Genomic DNA, 16,164 nt, shown 5'->3' with positions numbered 1-16,164 from the left:
CACACAACCAACCAAACAAAAAAGAATCAGCTTTTGGGGCCTTGTTATTGCCTCGACTTTTTCTACAAGAGCATAGTAGCAGTTAATATTGCAAGTTAGCAAAATATGACACAGTAGTTGTTAGTTAATGTTTGTAAAATATTTCATATTTTAAAACTTAGATACCTATTCCTTAGAACAACGCTATGGGACAGAGAAGCAGTGACTGTTACCCTCAATTTACTAATAAGAAATATGATAACCCGGCCTTCCCTCTTCTCTCTGTCACGCAAAATGATGCCACACAGGAGAGCCTGCATGAATGCAGGTGGGTCAGTAATACGTAGCCTTGCTTGCAGCACTCGCGCATGTGAGCGTGTGCACCCCCCCCCCTTTCCCCCTTAGAAGTTCAAACTGGACCTTAATTAATTTAGGTGCCTTTCCACAATATGGCAGGAAAACATATTTTGTTGGCTGTACAAATGGCTGCCACAGGCTGGATGGGTATGTATGTCAAACCGAGCACACAAATAGTGGCATGGGTCCTGGCCACTCAGTATGATCAGTCTGTGGTTCCTGAGGACAAAAGGCCTTTTTTTCCTATATAAGCTAAGAAATAGCAACTGATTCATTGTACAATTCTAGTGGTGAGATAGCTTTATAACAAATACATATTACAAATTTTGGCTAAATACTTATAGACCGGCATACTATAATTCAGCCTAATCCTACTGTTRGTCACAGTTCTCAGGCCTGTGTTCAATGCTTTTGAGTGTTCAGCAGATGGGAAGCGCTGACCTGAATCACGCTAGCAGTATCCAAGCCATTCAGTGGTTGCTGGCATATACTCCCATTCTCTACACCTGATGCTAGGGGTAATAGTTAACCTATCTACTTTTGATTTTAACCACTAAGAAAATACGGAGGAGGGAAGCAGCTAACTGCTGTTGAGCTAGACAGAGCAAGCCGAGAACTTGATTGTATGTGCTTTTCATTAAGCACAACGTACTTATTCATAGCAGCTGTTCTATCACATCGTTCTGAAGTGAAATTATTAAAGCATTTGCTACAAATGAAACTATTTTTTCCCCTTATCATCATCTATTGTGTTTTACTGCTTTTTACTTGTAGAGCAAATAAATAGATACCACACACACACACACGCACAGCAGCTCAGCTAATTCGTGAAACGTTATGAATACCTATGGAAAAAAAAAACTATGAACAATTTTGATTTATCCTGTGTTCAGCATACACAGAGAGCATACTTTGTTTTCTAAATAGATACTAAAATAATAAAAAAAAAATTTTGGCTTACTCTCTGAAAGGAGGAGAAAATGCAAACTCAACAGCAAAGTTCTCAGTAGGGGGAGAGAAAGTGAGGGAAAGAAAACTCTTGGACAAGAAACCAAAGCAAAATAGTACTTACTGATGAATAGCTTGCAAGAATTTGCGTTGATGTTTTCTTACTTTCGCATGGTCTATCTTTTTAACCAGCTTTGTGTTTTTATAAATTAACCATGTTTCCCTGAGTACATTGGCCGCTGCGTTTTTCACCTGTTTAATAAAAGAAAAACACCAGGCTGACAAAAATATGATTATGTTTTTTTAAAAAAAAAATCTAGTGTAAATCTTTTCTAAAGCACCTTAGGACTCTGCCTGTGGGAAGTGGGTATATGAGGAAGCTGTGGCAGTGAGGCCAGAAAAAAAAATGGTCTGACCAGAAAGACTGCTGAGCAATTTCTGTGCTGCTTGTAAGAGTGATACTGGGACCAGCTTTCTTTGCATCTGGGAATTACTTGTCACTCTTGAAAAGAGTTTGGATCATTTGGTGTTCATGGCACTATAAATTACAGTAAGGGAATATTAGTGCATTATCTGTATGGTAAATAACTAGATGTATTTCATAGGACCATAAAGTTCCTCTTTTCTTGTTGTATGATTATTACCTCCTATTTCTCTTCGCAACTTAACAGTCTTAAATTTCCAGAGCTATTCAAACAGATTTTGTTTTTCTGCATTTGTTTCCTTATTCTGGTTTCTTTCTTACCATTCTCACGAGAGATGAAAAATACCTTGTTAATGAATGTAGCTAGTGTTCTATTTCTTGAGTTCTTTGATTATTTTTTAGCAGGTCTATAAAATGTTAGAGTACCCACAGTTCCTTCCTATGCCCTCCAATAACCTGAGAAATACTTTAAAACAATAGACAATTTAAATGTAATGTTGATTAATGACACATTTAGTAGGTTACTTATAAAGGCAAACAGTCCTCATTATTCACCTCTGTTTTCTCTCCCTCTGGCTTTCTGTCATGCCAGCCACTGCAGCGTCAGAGCTAAGCCAGTGAATCGGTTCAGACGCCGTGGCAATGCCGGGGAGTCACTCCCGCCGGGCAGGAGCTCCCACCTTGCACCTGTAAAAGCCCTGGAGAACTTTGGCCCCGACTTCAGTGGAAGCGGAATCAGGTTTCAGAGCCCCCTTCCAGATCTCCAGTCCTTTCCGYAGGCCTGGCTGTCTTCAGGCTGGGAGGAAACCTCTCCAGTATCTGAGGAACTCATTTATGATAGGCATCTCCAAATTAAAGGGTTGGTTTGCTCTTCATTTGCTTTGAGTTTTGTGAGTACTGAAGCTATCAAAGCACTACTTGGATACCCTACTGAACTGGTATTTAGATTTCTGTGAAGGATAGCTGAATGGAATAAACTTAAAAGGCACAAATGAGCACCAGACTCTCAAAATCTGGCCAATCTTCATGAAATTTTTTCCTCCTGAAATTAATTTTCAGCTCAGCTGTCAGATTACAAAGTTTTCTTGTCAGCTCCTTGAATGGCTTACCTCATCATGGACAAGCATCAAAGCAGTTTGCTGCATTTGAAATCTGCTGCTAAATCACCATCTGTGAGCGAGACTATTTTAGCTACCTGTTTCTCTATACTCCTCACATATTAGTTTCCTGCAGTGGGATTCATTTGGCCAAATGCCTAAATTTACAGTAGATTCCTACTCTAATTCAGTGAACTGACTCAGATAAGATTCACCTCATGTTTAGTACCACCAGGGTGGATTTTCCAGAAGTATATGTCTCTGTTAGGAAGGAACAAACTGTGACCTAGTATCAAATGGACCTTAATTGATTATACAGGGAGTGTGAAGCAGCAAGCTCCACTAGACACTTAAAGGTAGGTTACAGTAACCTCACCCTTTATGCCTRTGTAAGAACTATCTTCCCACTTGTCTTTGGTTTTTCCCACTATAACTACTTAAGGGAGATGTATCCTTTTCCCTGGAGACTGGCACAGAGATGTAGAAGCTAATACAACCGGAGAAATGTTTTGACGTCCCCAAGAGGAGCATCTTCTCCAGTGGAGACATTCCCTGGGTCTCCTGTGCAGAAGAGCTGAGGCGAGGCAGCACCATGCGGCACCACTGCAAGGAGCTCTGCTGACACAGCTGGCCTTCCCGAACCGGAGCAGAGCTCGCATTCTCCTTCAGGGCTCTCCATCCATCAGCAAGGACAAGCTCTCGTGAGTTCCCATTCTGAGTGTGAAGGCTTTCCTCTCATTATTGGTTCTCCTCAATAACGAAGATTAATGAAGTGGAGAGGATGTTGTAGCTCCCACTCATTTTTGAGTTTCCTCAAGACTAACCAGTTTTTCTTGGATACAGGATTTCTACTGCCTCTTTTGCTGTGTTCTTTCATTTTCCAAGATCTTATTTGTGAACAAAAAATAAGTTATATCTTTTAAAAACTGCTTAAAACTTTTCTTTACGAATTTTAATGATTTCTGAAGTTTTTGTTCTTATTAATAGCTCTTTCAAATATTTTTATTATCTGTGAAACATCTTTCAGGGTGCTGCATTACTGTGTGCAGCTGTGAGAGCCATGTGTTCAGTACACAAAGCAATTGCAATGACTACCTCACTCACAAACTATGAATACTTGACATTTATTTTTAAGTATAAGAAGGCATATCTTTTTCTAAAGGACAGTCCTTCATAGCTTGAAATTCTGAAATATATCAGTCATTTCATCTATTTTAGCCACAAGAATTCTATGTATTCTTCTCATAGGCTATATGAGAGTTTGTCAGTTTAATGTATTAGTCTCTAGTTTCATAGCTTTTAACTGCTGGTTACATCAGTCGTCTTCCAGAATCAAGGACCCTCTATTAAAAAAATAAGCAAACYCTCAAAATCTGCTGGAAACCTGCTGTTACCCTTCACTTCAGAGAGCTCAGGGTATTCACTTCCTTCACATGGCACCTTGCAATTTCACACTTATGGAAAAGTTTAATAAGAGAATGGAGCACGAGATCATTAAAACAAATGCAGAAATAGATTGAACATACATTTCATTTGTGAATATAAAGTGTGACTTACTCTTTTAGTTAGCTGGGTGTCCATCATGAAATTATGCACGTGTTTTTCAGCTTTGGTAAGTTCTAACTTCCTTGCAACCACAGCTACCACCAGTGCAGTGCACCCAGCACCCTGAAAACAATAAAACAAATCCCCAAGATGTTACTGCTGCATTTTGCAGTTTTTAATGGAGTTTTCTCCTTTGCTGTAGAAATATAGCAGGCATCAGGTGATTCATCATCCCTGGTAAATATCGTGAACATTCTACAGCTATTTCAGTTCAGAGTAATAGGAAGAGTCAGCAACTGCAGGCTAGTAAACTGTCAAGGCATCAAAATAATTAGTGAGCAGCATGATTTAGAAGCTCTGCTTTTTCTCCTGCAGGGGGTGAAAATTCAAACACATCCCATTTCTAGCGCATAAGCAAAGGGGGTTATCAGAACAAGTTTTAAAACCCAGAATATTAGTAAATAAATGCAGAATATCCTGTTCTTAACAATTGACTACAGTGTATGGTAATTGCTAAAGAAGAAATTAGATTAGATCAGTACTTAGCACACAAAAAAGAAAGCTTTCTTAGGATTTTCTTTAAGGTCTAAAGGTAAAGTTGTCATAAATTTAGTTTTTAACCACTGCAGTATACTTCTCTGTTGTTTTCTGAGGCCTACAATGATCTTCTCCCTATAGAATTTCTTTATCTGTTACTATCATTTAAAATAATATACAACCACAATACCATTACTTCAAAAATTGGAGAAAGTTGCAAGTTTCTAATTTGTGCTGTGTATCTATATGTATACCCGTATATATGCACAGCCGTACGTGTTCATAACAGGCCGAAGCCAACATGAGCCAGGTCCTTTGAAATGACAGGACCTTTATCAGCATTGCAAGATTAAAATTTTTTAATGGAAGGAAAAGGAAGCTAGAATGAGTAGGGTAACTAGAAACAGCATATATTATACACAGCTCTAGGTACCATTTACTCTGACACCATTCCCAAATTCTACTGCATTAGTATTTTTTTAAAAAACATGCTTCATAGATTGTTTTTAAAAAGGTGTAACATCACATTAAATATACTACAGCTGTGTTTAACTTGCAGGTTCACCCAAATCTAGCTGCTTAGGGCATCTGTATCTGTCACYTTCCTAGTGAAAAATCATCTCTGGTTGAAGCTTACTACATTTTCAGCCACACAACTTTATTCCACTCTTTTCATATTCTGCTCATTAATTTACTCTTGCCCCATTTCTCCTCTATACGTGCTTTACTATCTCCGGAAAATGCAGAAGAACATTGTTGAACCTAGCTTCCCAGGCACAAATTCCACTACTAAACGCACAGAGATGCCAAAACAAACCAACTCATTGGAAGCCTTTATTCACATACTGTTCTCAAAAAATGCATTACTGATCTACTCAATTTTGTGAAAGCCTCCAGTTAATTAGTCTCCAAATTCCTTCCACTGGTAGATTGTATCAGTAAATTCATCTGCTCCCTCACAGAGACCCATCGTCTTCAATTAGTTCTGATCTATCAGAGTTTCTATCCCCCAGTAACCCTCAGAAAGCCCTCAAGTAAGTCCCTTATAATTTTGCTGTAGTTGCTCGTGTACTTGGAGGCTTACTCTCTAATCATGGGATGAAAGCAAAATGGGGATACAATAGGTTCTTTGCTTCTCTGCATTCTGCTAGGAGTTAATGAGGAAGAAGGTAGCTAATGCTACCTTAAGGCTGAGGACTCCCGAAACCCACTCAGCCTTTCAAGATGAGGACAAGGCAACCCTACGTGATACAACTGAAAGAAACTCCTGAGGAAGCAGGCAATTCTTCTCCAGTCGCCCTTCCTGTGGAGAGCTGGAGGGAACAGCTAATATCCTTCTGTGTGGGCAAAAAACCCCTACTCCCTGCAACAGCAAGAATATGAAGAGAAGAACAGAAGTCTTTTGGCCCGTAAGTGAGGCTCGCAGTCAGTGGGCCAAACACTGATTCAGTGACATAACTCAGCACTATACCTGCTTACAACAACACGCTTGCACTCACTGACTGCCAAGCTGGTATAAGACTATTAATATGGAGCAGCTTGCTCGCCACTGGCAAAATGGTACAAAACAGCTGTTTATGCCAAGCGACTATGGAAGAGAAATAAAAAAAAAATAAAAAAAAAAAAAAAGAGGGATGTGAAGAGGAATGGCATGACAGACAAAAGAAATTCAGTCTGAGCTGAAATTATTCCAGGCGTTTGGGATCATCTCTGATGCTCATCACAGCAGTCACAACGACCAAAACTCTTAAAGGACAGGAGCTTTGTATCTCACATGAAAGACAGCGCCTGCAGCCGTAGCATATAGTCACGGCACATTATGGAAACCACCACCATGGTTTGCGTGGCCTGCTAGCTTTCTCACCGCCACATTACAATTGCAAGTTATTCTCCATCCAGATTACCACTCTTGGCTTCATGGGCTATGACATGATCTCAGGATATGAAATCAGGCTCTTCTAATGTTTCTATAAAAGAGAGTAGTAAAATACTGGCTGCTTGTTTATTTTTTTTGCAGTACCTTGAAGAACAGCAAATTATTCTTTAAACAACTAAAAGTTTACAGAATAACATATTGAAATTCTCCTTAAAGTGTATGATTCTAATCAATATTTTATGTTACTGCTCTGCACTTTTATATGGTTTCCCCGATGAGCTCAGCATCCTTAAAAATAATAATAAAGTGAGAATTATCCCAAATTGCAGCAATGAAATGCAAACAGTACTGTTATTTTTACAATGGTAGCATCAGACTCACTATGTTTTGGTACATACCTGTTCACATTAAAATCAGTAACATGAATTCAATGAGTTCATGCTCATACACCTATTTTTTTCATTTATCAATACTATACAAAGCAGAAGCCTTTGGCTTATTAAAATAACTTGTGTTAAGTAAAAGCCCATGCTTCAACTCCAAGGAGGTCTCTTTTGAGAATATAAAAATTCCCAAAATGTCTTCCTTTAAATTACTGTATTTTTAATTTCCAACATAATAATTCTTATCCTGTTTTCAAGTAAGTAATACACCACTTCAAGCTCCTGCTCAACTTTGAGCAGAATTACATATCATTAAAAGCAAGAGAAAAAGGGAAGAATGTACAAATTTTCAAGTATCAAGGCAGGAATTAATTCTACTTAGAATCTGCACTCCTCAGTCAGGCCCTTATTTGGCTCTTTCATTACAATGTTATTTTAAATTGTGTATTTTGTGTTGGTAAAGAGCATGACTTTAATGGCATTTGGAACTTCCATTACATCAAAACTGGAGAGAAAAAGAAAATTAAAAGAATATTCATAATGTTCATCATCAGGCCTCTGAAGCTTTAGCTACAGCTATACAGCTGAAAGCCACCCAAGCCTCCACCCCACTGAACTCTCTATTCAAGGGGCAGGTAAAATAAAAGATGCAAAGGCAGATGACCGATTTCAAAAAAGTAAAAAGCAGCAGTTTGTCCTAAATAGTAAATGCTGTTCACAACTGTGTACATCAGAGCTAAACTTTCTGTCTTGAGACTGTTTCAGAAAAGAGCCAAAATAAGCAAAAAAATTCATTCACTCATTGTCACTGTTTAGATTTTGAATGATTTGAGGCAAATTTGAAAGAAAGATGATTCATCTTTTGCATTTTTTCAAAACTGCAAAATTCTCCCTTTTCAGTGCTGAAAAGCTTTTGTGTGAAGCATTAAACACTTACAAACTGTGTTGACAAATTCTGACACGTCTGTTAAAAGACCTGGACATAAGCTATTAAAACAMATACAACATAAGCATCCTAGGCAAGCCAAAGTTAAAGTTTGCCYGTAATGCTCAACTGCTCCATTTATCGCAAGAAGCTAGTAACAGAATTAACTATCCAGCATCTGCTCTCCTTCAAGTCCTGTATGGTCAAGGGTTCGCCAGCAACCATCAGGTTTAAAAGCTGATGTCCTTGGATTGTTGTTCTCCAGAAAGCACACACAGGCCAAAGAAAACTGTCTACTAAACCAGGAGAAGCCCCAAAAGATAAGACTGTTGAAAATAGGCTTCTCAGAAATGCTCCGGACCAGCACACCACCTGCGAGCTAAGCAGTGCCTGGCTTCTACCTGCAGTGAGCTGAAACTGAAGCATGTGAACCTCATCCTGAGTGCACAGTATTTGTTGCTCCACAGGAAATGGTGTGTAGCAGTCCTTGCTAAGAAGTCTGAAAACAAACATATGACGCAGCCTTTCAGTCAGGCAGAGGAACAAACAAAGGTTTGGATTTTACTGCAGAGTGGCATCAAATGAGCAGTGTGTCCTTGAAACACAAGGTCTACAGCCATTTATACTGCACAGAGTCTTCTTTGACCATCGATCCGTTTAGCTGCTAGCCTGTATGAAAACATTTTGATATGTCTGCAAACCACTTAAGAACATTCTTCACAGCTCCAATTTTAAAGATTCTGCTCCTGTTTCTAACAAGGAATGATGACTTAGATCAAAATGCTCATCCAGGCACAGGCAAGCCACAGCCATAGCCCATGAAAGCTATCCTTAGGTAAGCTCTTTGATGCCTACAGTCCAAAGTAAATGGCACAAATAAATAGAAAACAAATTTGTGTGGATATTCAATTCACATATGCACTTTTAGGTGCTTATTAATTCTTTTTTTTTTTTTTTTGGTTACACAAGTCTATATGATGACTGATGTTCCTCAGAAAAATGAACATAGAAGAATAGGTAAGTTGAGGGGGAAAAACAGACCCTGTCAATAGATACATACTTTCTGACATCAAGCCCGCACTATTTCAAAACAAGAAAAGAAGGGTAAAATTCATTGTGTTTTAAGTGATACTTTGAATTTAGCAACTGAAAAAAAGGCTAAAATGCATCTTCCATTCCCCCAAATGAAAGAACTATTACTTGGTGTTACTATTCACTTTGCCCTTAAGCCCCATGAACTGCAGCTTTTCCTATCTGTCCACACAGCTAAAACTCTTATCTTGGCATTTAGTTCTGAATTGTTGCAAACTCTCTCTCATCTACTTGGACAAAGCAATTTATCCCCTTCATATCTACAATCAAGCAGTTGCAGCAATAGTTAATTTCTTTACCCGTCATTTTTTACTCTGCTCTGTGTCCCTCTACTTCCTTCTCTGTGGCATCAAATATAGAACATTTGCCCTCATTTTGGTTATTTCACGCCCTTGGGTTCTTCCATCCCATCAACAGGGACACCAGTGAACCCTGGCTCTAATAAGCCCATGATGCCAGCACTCATTCCCCACTAGTAAAACTCTCATATAAAACTCTTTGCAACATCTCTTGACTTAGAAAACACATACAAATCTAACATACCGTTTTCTTTCAAATCCCCCCTCCCCCCCTTTTTTTCTTAGTATATTATTTACTTTCCACAAAACCTAGCAAAACCACTGATGATAGTTAGATTCCTGGTGTTTCCTGATCACTTGCTCTAATACTGTATCGTATGGCCTCCTTGGTCCTCTCTGTCTTTCCTATATGGGGACAGTAAGCAGCTGAAACTATGTATTTCTCCTGTCTTTATATAACCCCTGACTCAATGGGATCAGATRAAGCTCAGAAGTTCTACAGTAATATAAATAACAATGAATGAAGATAGTAGCTCTATACTGTACACATCACAACACTAGACCTGTTTTTGTTCTTTTTTTCCCACTGTGCTCTACAGATAGATACCTATCAGGATACACATTATATACTGTATCAGTTGAGGTACCTGTAGCAGTCTCATCACAGCCCACTATCCTGCTCTTTGCTGATGCAGCCCACCTTGAGCTTTCTGTTGTCATCATCAAGGTTGCCAGTCTTGAGCTATCTAATTTAAAGCTATCACAGAAAACTTAGGTTATGGTACACCACAGCAGATATAGCCATGCTCAAATGCAACAGCTGCTTTACAGGGGAAAAAGCTGCTGTTGCCCAGACTGACTAAAACCGTATCTGATGAGGATGAGACTATGAAGCGTGGATCAGCAACATGCCTTTCCTGTAGTTTGCAAGTGCTACTGAGGGTTCATACTGACACTATACATAGCGAGTGCAAGACCCTGCTGTTCAGACTCAGACTTTGACAATGTCTAGTGCTTGGGCTTAGCATTCTGGTAAGGGCCCAATTTTAGTGATAATCAAAGAAAGCTGCTTGCAAGTCTTCACTTAAAGGTTACGTTTTGGAATTCTTTTTGTTGTCTTCTTTAAAAGCTAAGACAAAGAATGGTTAGCACTGTCTGAGAAGCTGCACTGAACGCAGCATTTGGTCAGCAGCTTAAAAGCCTGGGACTCAAGACATCCTATACTCCTTTAAGTAAATGCCTCTGGCATTTCCACTTGGTTCCTTCTTTGGTAGGGTTCCAAAATGCATTTACATGACAGCAATGAATTGGGCAATTTCTGCAACTACTTAGACTGCCTGGGGGTCATATATACGCCTCGAGGGTGCTATTGCTGAGAAAGGAAGCAATACAGTGTATCACTGGCTCTGTTGAAAGTCTGCTGGCAGCTTTGGTTTAGCTGGACTGGAAGTGAAGCGCAGTCTTTAGTGCTGTAGTTGTCACAAAAATGTCCTGCTATACTTGCCTGTAGCTGAAAGGAGGCAGCTGCCACATTTCTTGCTCATATCCCTTGGGATCCACTGAGGGAGAGAGAAGGTCCGCTTTGCAGACATATGGCTCTGGTGGGAAATTTAGCTCTGCACCAGAAAAGGCACAACATTCTTCCTGCTGCTCTGCATAAAATGAAAAGCCTGTAAGAATTTAAACAGATACTCTGCTCATTTGGCTCTCTAGAAGGTGGACTTATTGGACTACCCAAGGAGGAAAAAAGAAACAATAAAAAAATCTTGCTTGAAGTAATTAAAAAAAAAAAAAAAAACAACTCCAAAACAAGCAATGCAAGAGTTGAGGGAGGAATCCATCCATGAGACAGACAGAGACTATGGAAATGGTATTATACAAGTGCGGTTTTGCATTTGTCATTGTTGTTCATGGGGAGAGAGATGTAACCTTGCAACACTGAAACAAAGCAGGATGAGCAATAGGACAACAACTATACCATCTCAGCCAAAAATGTGACCTAAAATAGTTTTGCATTATTTATACTTCCATATATTCAGTGTTTCACCCGGCTACTAATGTCCTTAGTGGAGTTTGGAAGTCTGTACCAGATCTAAATTTGGTTGCAACATTTCAACTTCTATTCTGTAATACAGCAGATGAGCTGTAAGGGATACTAGCAGGTGAGTGATGGCTACGAAATAAACTCTTTTTCTTTAGTAATGCAAGAGGAGTACTGAGAAGGCTCCTGGGACAGCGTGGGAAGTAATGGTTTGTAAAACAAAGCCAATCTGTTCTCCACTAAGTAAAACTGTAAATGATGAAAGTGCTAACTCAGACAAGCCCAAAAAGTGAGTGTGCCCCACGGCTGGGCTCTTGGGAAGCCTCCATCATCATAACAGCTGAAAAGCCCACTGGAGATCATGACAGTCATGATGAAATTGTTCAGCCTGGCATGCAAAACCTCTTTGCTGAGCAAGGAGGTAAAATCTGATTTCCCTGAACTGGCAGGCTGAACAGCCTGTTTAGCTGGTGGGAAACATTAGTTTAACAATTCAGGACAAGGCTACCGATCATGCTCTTGTTCAGTGTCTGTAACAGGAAATCATGCAACCCGGAGAGTGTAAATACAAAACTTTCGTGAGAATACTTGTGAAGATATAAAACAATTGCTGTATTAAAATCCAAAGGTATTGCCAATGAAACCAAATCAAATTGCATTTTTTTCAAAATAAAGCAGAAGTTTTCCTACAACAACATTGTGCTCCAGTCATATTTATGTAAACAAGGATATCTCAGGAGAACTACTGTTCATTCCAGTCATTAACTGACTGCCTTTGAACTTGCTGAAATGCAACCATAATTCCTAATTAGATCTAAGAGGGACACGGTTTCTATGTCCCCTGACACTTCAAAAACTTCCCTATTCTATCAGGATGAAATTACAACCTTCTGAGTGAGTGGTTTTYTTGTTTGTTTGTTTTGTCCCCCCCCCCCCATTCTAAAGATGGTTACACCTTCCAGAAGATTTTGTTTATTCACCTGGGGGCAGAAGACAGCCTCTGCCTTCCTTCAGTCCGGCTTACTGCCCTAACCAGTACTGCTTCAGGGATCGCTCACATACCCACTCTCTTCTGCTCTCAGGAGCTATTCAACTTCATTTTTGTAATTTTATGTTCCTCCTTTTCCTTAGCTTTCTTTACTTAGCTAAAAATTTCATCCCTACAAGCCACAGTCATGAAATAACCCAGAAGTAACCTGAGAAAAGTTTCCATTTTGGCAAATTGGAGTGCTGGAACAACAACAACAAAGGAGCTGAAAAAATTCTGACCAGCCCCACTACTATTAGTTTCAACCCTAATAATTCAAGCATCATTAACTGTCTTCTCCATTGTATGTTTCTGCTTGACCCATCATCCACTCACATTGTATTACATTAGAAGGAACGAACACAAACTGTTCTGAACCCTGAGGTCACTTGCATTTATTACTGAATTCTCATAGCTGAGAAGTGGACCTGAAATGCTACCAAGCTCCATGAAAGACTTTTCACATTTTCCTGTACTGTCAGGAAAGTAAAAACCAAGCTGTGTTTGAGATTTTTGAAATTCCTCCAGTAGGCTTCTCATTGACAAAGYTGTCATTGCTCTGACCGTTTACCACCAGATACAAAAAATGATAAAAATATTATAGATTCTTGATAAATGTGCAGAATGTTCTAGATAAACGTTCAAATGACAGTAAAATCTATTATCCTCTTACTGCCATTACAGAAAATTGAGTCACTTCTACAGTTCAACAATACTCATAAGGCAGTGTATTAATAATATCTTTTCAGCTCTTTTGAGTGTAACTCAGAATACATTTCTGTGTTTTGTAAATAATTCTGTGTTTCTCCATCTAATTACAGAATTAATGTGAAGAAAAGTGTCGTAAGAATCCCACAATGTTTTAGGTATTAGAATGAAAATGATTTATGACCTTATGGTACATTATCCGTGGAAAGTTCTGTAAAATAAAATAATTTTTGAAATCACCACTGAAATCTGATGTTTACCTTCCTTTTCTTTTATTCAGGAATGGTCGTGGGAGATCTGCAGGCAACGTTAACTCTGCAGTTAAACAATTACTCACCTACCTGAGTAAAATTCAGATCCAGGAGTTAAAAGCTGCTACTTAAAAGTTTTTTTTAGAAGAAACACCTAGTTTCCTCCTTATCCACCTCTGTGATGCAACTTGAAGAACACCTTCAACACTTTTTTTCCTTCCTTCGTAGGCTTAATGAGCTCTCTGGTGTTCATTCTAATAAGAAGGGCTTTTGAGCTGCAATTTCAGCAACAATGAGGTCAATGTGAAAATCCTATAGGATATTTATTTGATCTAAAACAACCTTTATTCAAGCTTTAGCCAGCTATGCCGTGCAGCCTGTGATTGAACAGTTRTAACAATTGCAACTCACTCATTTGATAGTAGGAACACAAGTTTGACCTACTATTTCTATCAAAAACCAGTTCTATCTTCTTGCTGTTGGCAGTGCTCTTCAGGAAGGTGATCCTTAATTCTGCACCACACAATAATGCACTAGCTCCCCATATAATGCTGTGTTTAAAAGCAAGAGAACCCTTCTTAAACCTTGCAGAGGATCTTGTATTTTACACTATCAAAATGTATTGCTATTATTTTACCTTGCATAACTCCAAAAGGTCATAAAGATCTGTAAAAATTATCCATAAATATAGATTTACTCAGCAAATGCCACATGAATTGCATAGAATGACTATTGTAGCAGGAGGAAGCATTTCTACTTATTTATTCCAAATGTAATGGCTATTAATGGAGTCAAACAGACACCGTGTTCTCATATAAGGCAAAGCCTTATTCAATAGCCTCCATATTCTGCATGTATTTTCAACAGTTAACTCATTCATTCTTATTCTTCTCCATCAGTTATGATGCATCTTCCCATAGCTTCTCATTCTTGCTTTTCCTTTTATTTCTACTAGTTTCTACTATCCTTCTTTACATTTTTGCTATCTTCAATACGCTCCTCATAAAGGAAAGAAAATTTGCCAAACCTCTCTGATGTCCTGATGCTATGAAATAGTTCAGCAGGTGAAAACACTGTCCATGTATAAGCAGTGCCACTGACATAGTGGCACAAAGAAAGCGCTGCACCTGTAGCTGAGCTTGGCCTACTGACGCGGGCCTATGAGGGCTGCTGGGTGTGCACTGACAACAACTGCGTATTTGGTGGACGGAAAAAATTCAGACTGATCGCATGGCACGGTGAAGACTGTGTCGATCTCCCTCTCTCTTCCATATGCTGTTCTRATAAAGAAGATGACATTCATATTTCCATCTACCATCACTAACTGTGTGCCTACCTGAAGCGAAAAGAGGGCAGCAGGCACATTCACTATTAGATTTATGGGCTACCTTGTCCATGGTCTCCTGTTGCTGCCAAGTGAAGTTACATCAGAGAAAACACTGATTGGTAATTTAGAGGGGTTTACCCAGTTCTGTATTTGCTCATGCTACCAACTCTGTTTTGCTCTGTTTCGATGCTTTCGTTAATAATTCACGTATTTATGTGCTCTGCAAGATCAAAAATTGAATTGTTCAATTTGGCAGAACACATTCTTTTGGTATTTCCCTTTTTTTTCAAAAGCCAAATGGTCCATGGTTTTCTTTTTGCTTATTTAATTCTGCTGATATATTCATTAGAGTTCTTTCTTTACTGGCCTACTCTTAATGATTCACAAGTGCTTTTTTTCTTCTAGTGTTGTCAGAATATATTTAAAGTTTATCCTGTTTTCCAGGAGTATGTATTTGCAGAATTTAAAACACGTCACTTGAACCAATATCTCAAGAGAGCAATGAGTTTTAACAACTAGCACAACTTGGTGCCGTCAGCAGACTGCATAAAGTTGACTTCCCTGGCTGGAGCTCAATGCGGGGTTCAGCCCATGCAGTCTAATTCCCATCCCACAGAAAGCCATTCCTGAGGCAGAAGTGGGAGGAGAGCCAGCACACACCTGGGCTCACCTGTGAAGGGGGTCAGGATACAAAAGGAGGCCTCCTGCGGTACTGACCCACGCTAGTCTAACAATGTACTTGCTGCTTCACGTGCTAGGGAATTACATTTTTCTCTAAAAACCACACAAATGGTTCGATTTGACTTGTTACATTCATTTCAGTTATTCTAGTGTATYCTTTAATTAGACTATCAATCATTCCTCTGCAAATGGAAACTTTTAAGTCTGTTCTTTTAGGATGTTATCTTTTCCACAATAAACATGAATTAGTTACTATACAGGTTTCAAAAAAATTGGCTGTTTTTAAAGAATTTTGTCTAAAACCTATGAGCTTTTTGATCTTAAACAGCTCTTCTGGCCTAAACTCCATTAATATATTCCCTATTTCATTCTGCATATCTTTAGATAGACGAAATCATTAATTTCAACATCTGAATTTGTCCCCTTGCTCCGAAATTTTCCTGTCAAAAATGACAGTTTATCAAAGCCTTATTACTGATGTCCTTTAAAATGCAATTAAGTGTCAAGACATCCCATGCTGCTTTAACTAACAGCACTCTAACTACCCAACTCCTTTTTTGTTAAGGATGCTTTCTGTCTCTCTAGGTATTTATCCTAAACTCATTATCATACAATTCTGACTATGTAAGTATTTCTGAGTGTTCAGAACGTTAGTGTTTCCAAGGCA

The 16,164-nt window shown here is 38.9% G+C and overlaps 1 protein-coding gene across 1 annotated transcript in view; it reads right to left on the bottom strand.

The window, feature by feature from the left end:
* The window catches only part of KCNN2 (potassium calcium-activated channel subfamily N member 2), a 69,261-nt gene that overhangs the window by 6,191 nt on the left and 46,906 nt on the right, over positions 1-16,164 (bottom strand). Inside the window, exons 5-6 of the mRNA XM_085305374.1 lie at positions 4,363-4,473; positions 1,409-1,536 (exon numbers count right to left, since the gene is read on the bottom strand). Coding sequence (XP_085161500.1) covers positions 1,409-1,536; positions 4,363-4,473 — 239 coding nt within the window. The remainder of the gene's footprint in view (positions 1-1,408; positions 1,537-4,362; positions 4,474-16,164) is intronic.

This window comes from Rhea americana, unplaced genomic scaffold (assembly GCF_003343005.1).
Source record: "Rhea americana isolate MKP2758 unplaced genomic scaffold, rheAme1 scaffold_22, whole genome shotgun sequence".
NCBI lineage: Eukaryota > Metazoa > Chordata > Aves > Rheiformes > Rheidae > Rhea > Rhea americana.
Note: the sequence above shows the minus strand (reverse complement) of the source record. Positions and strands in the feature narration are given on the sequence as shown.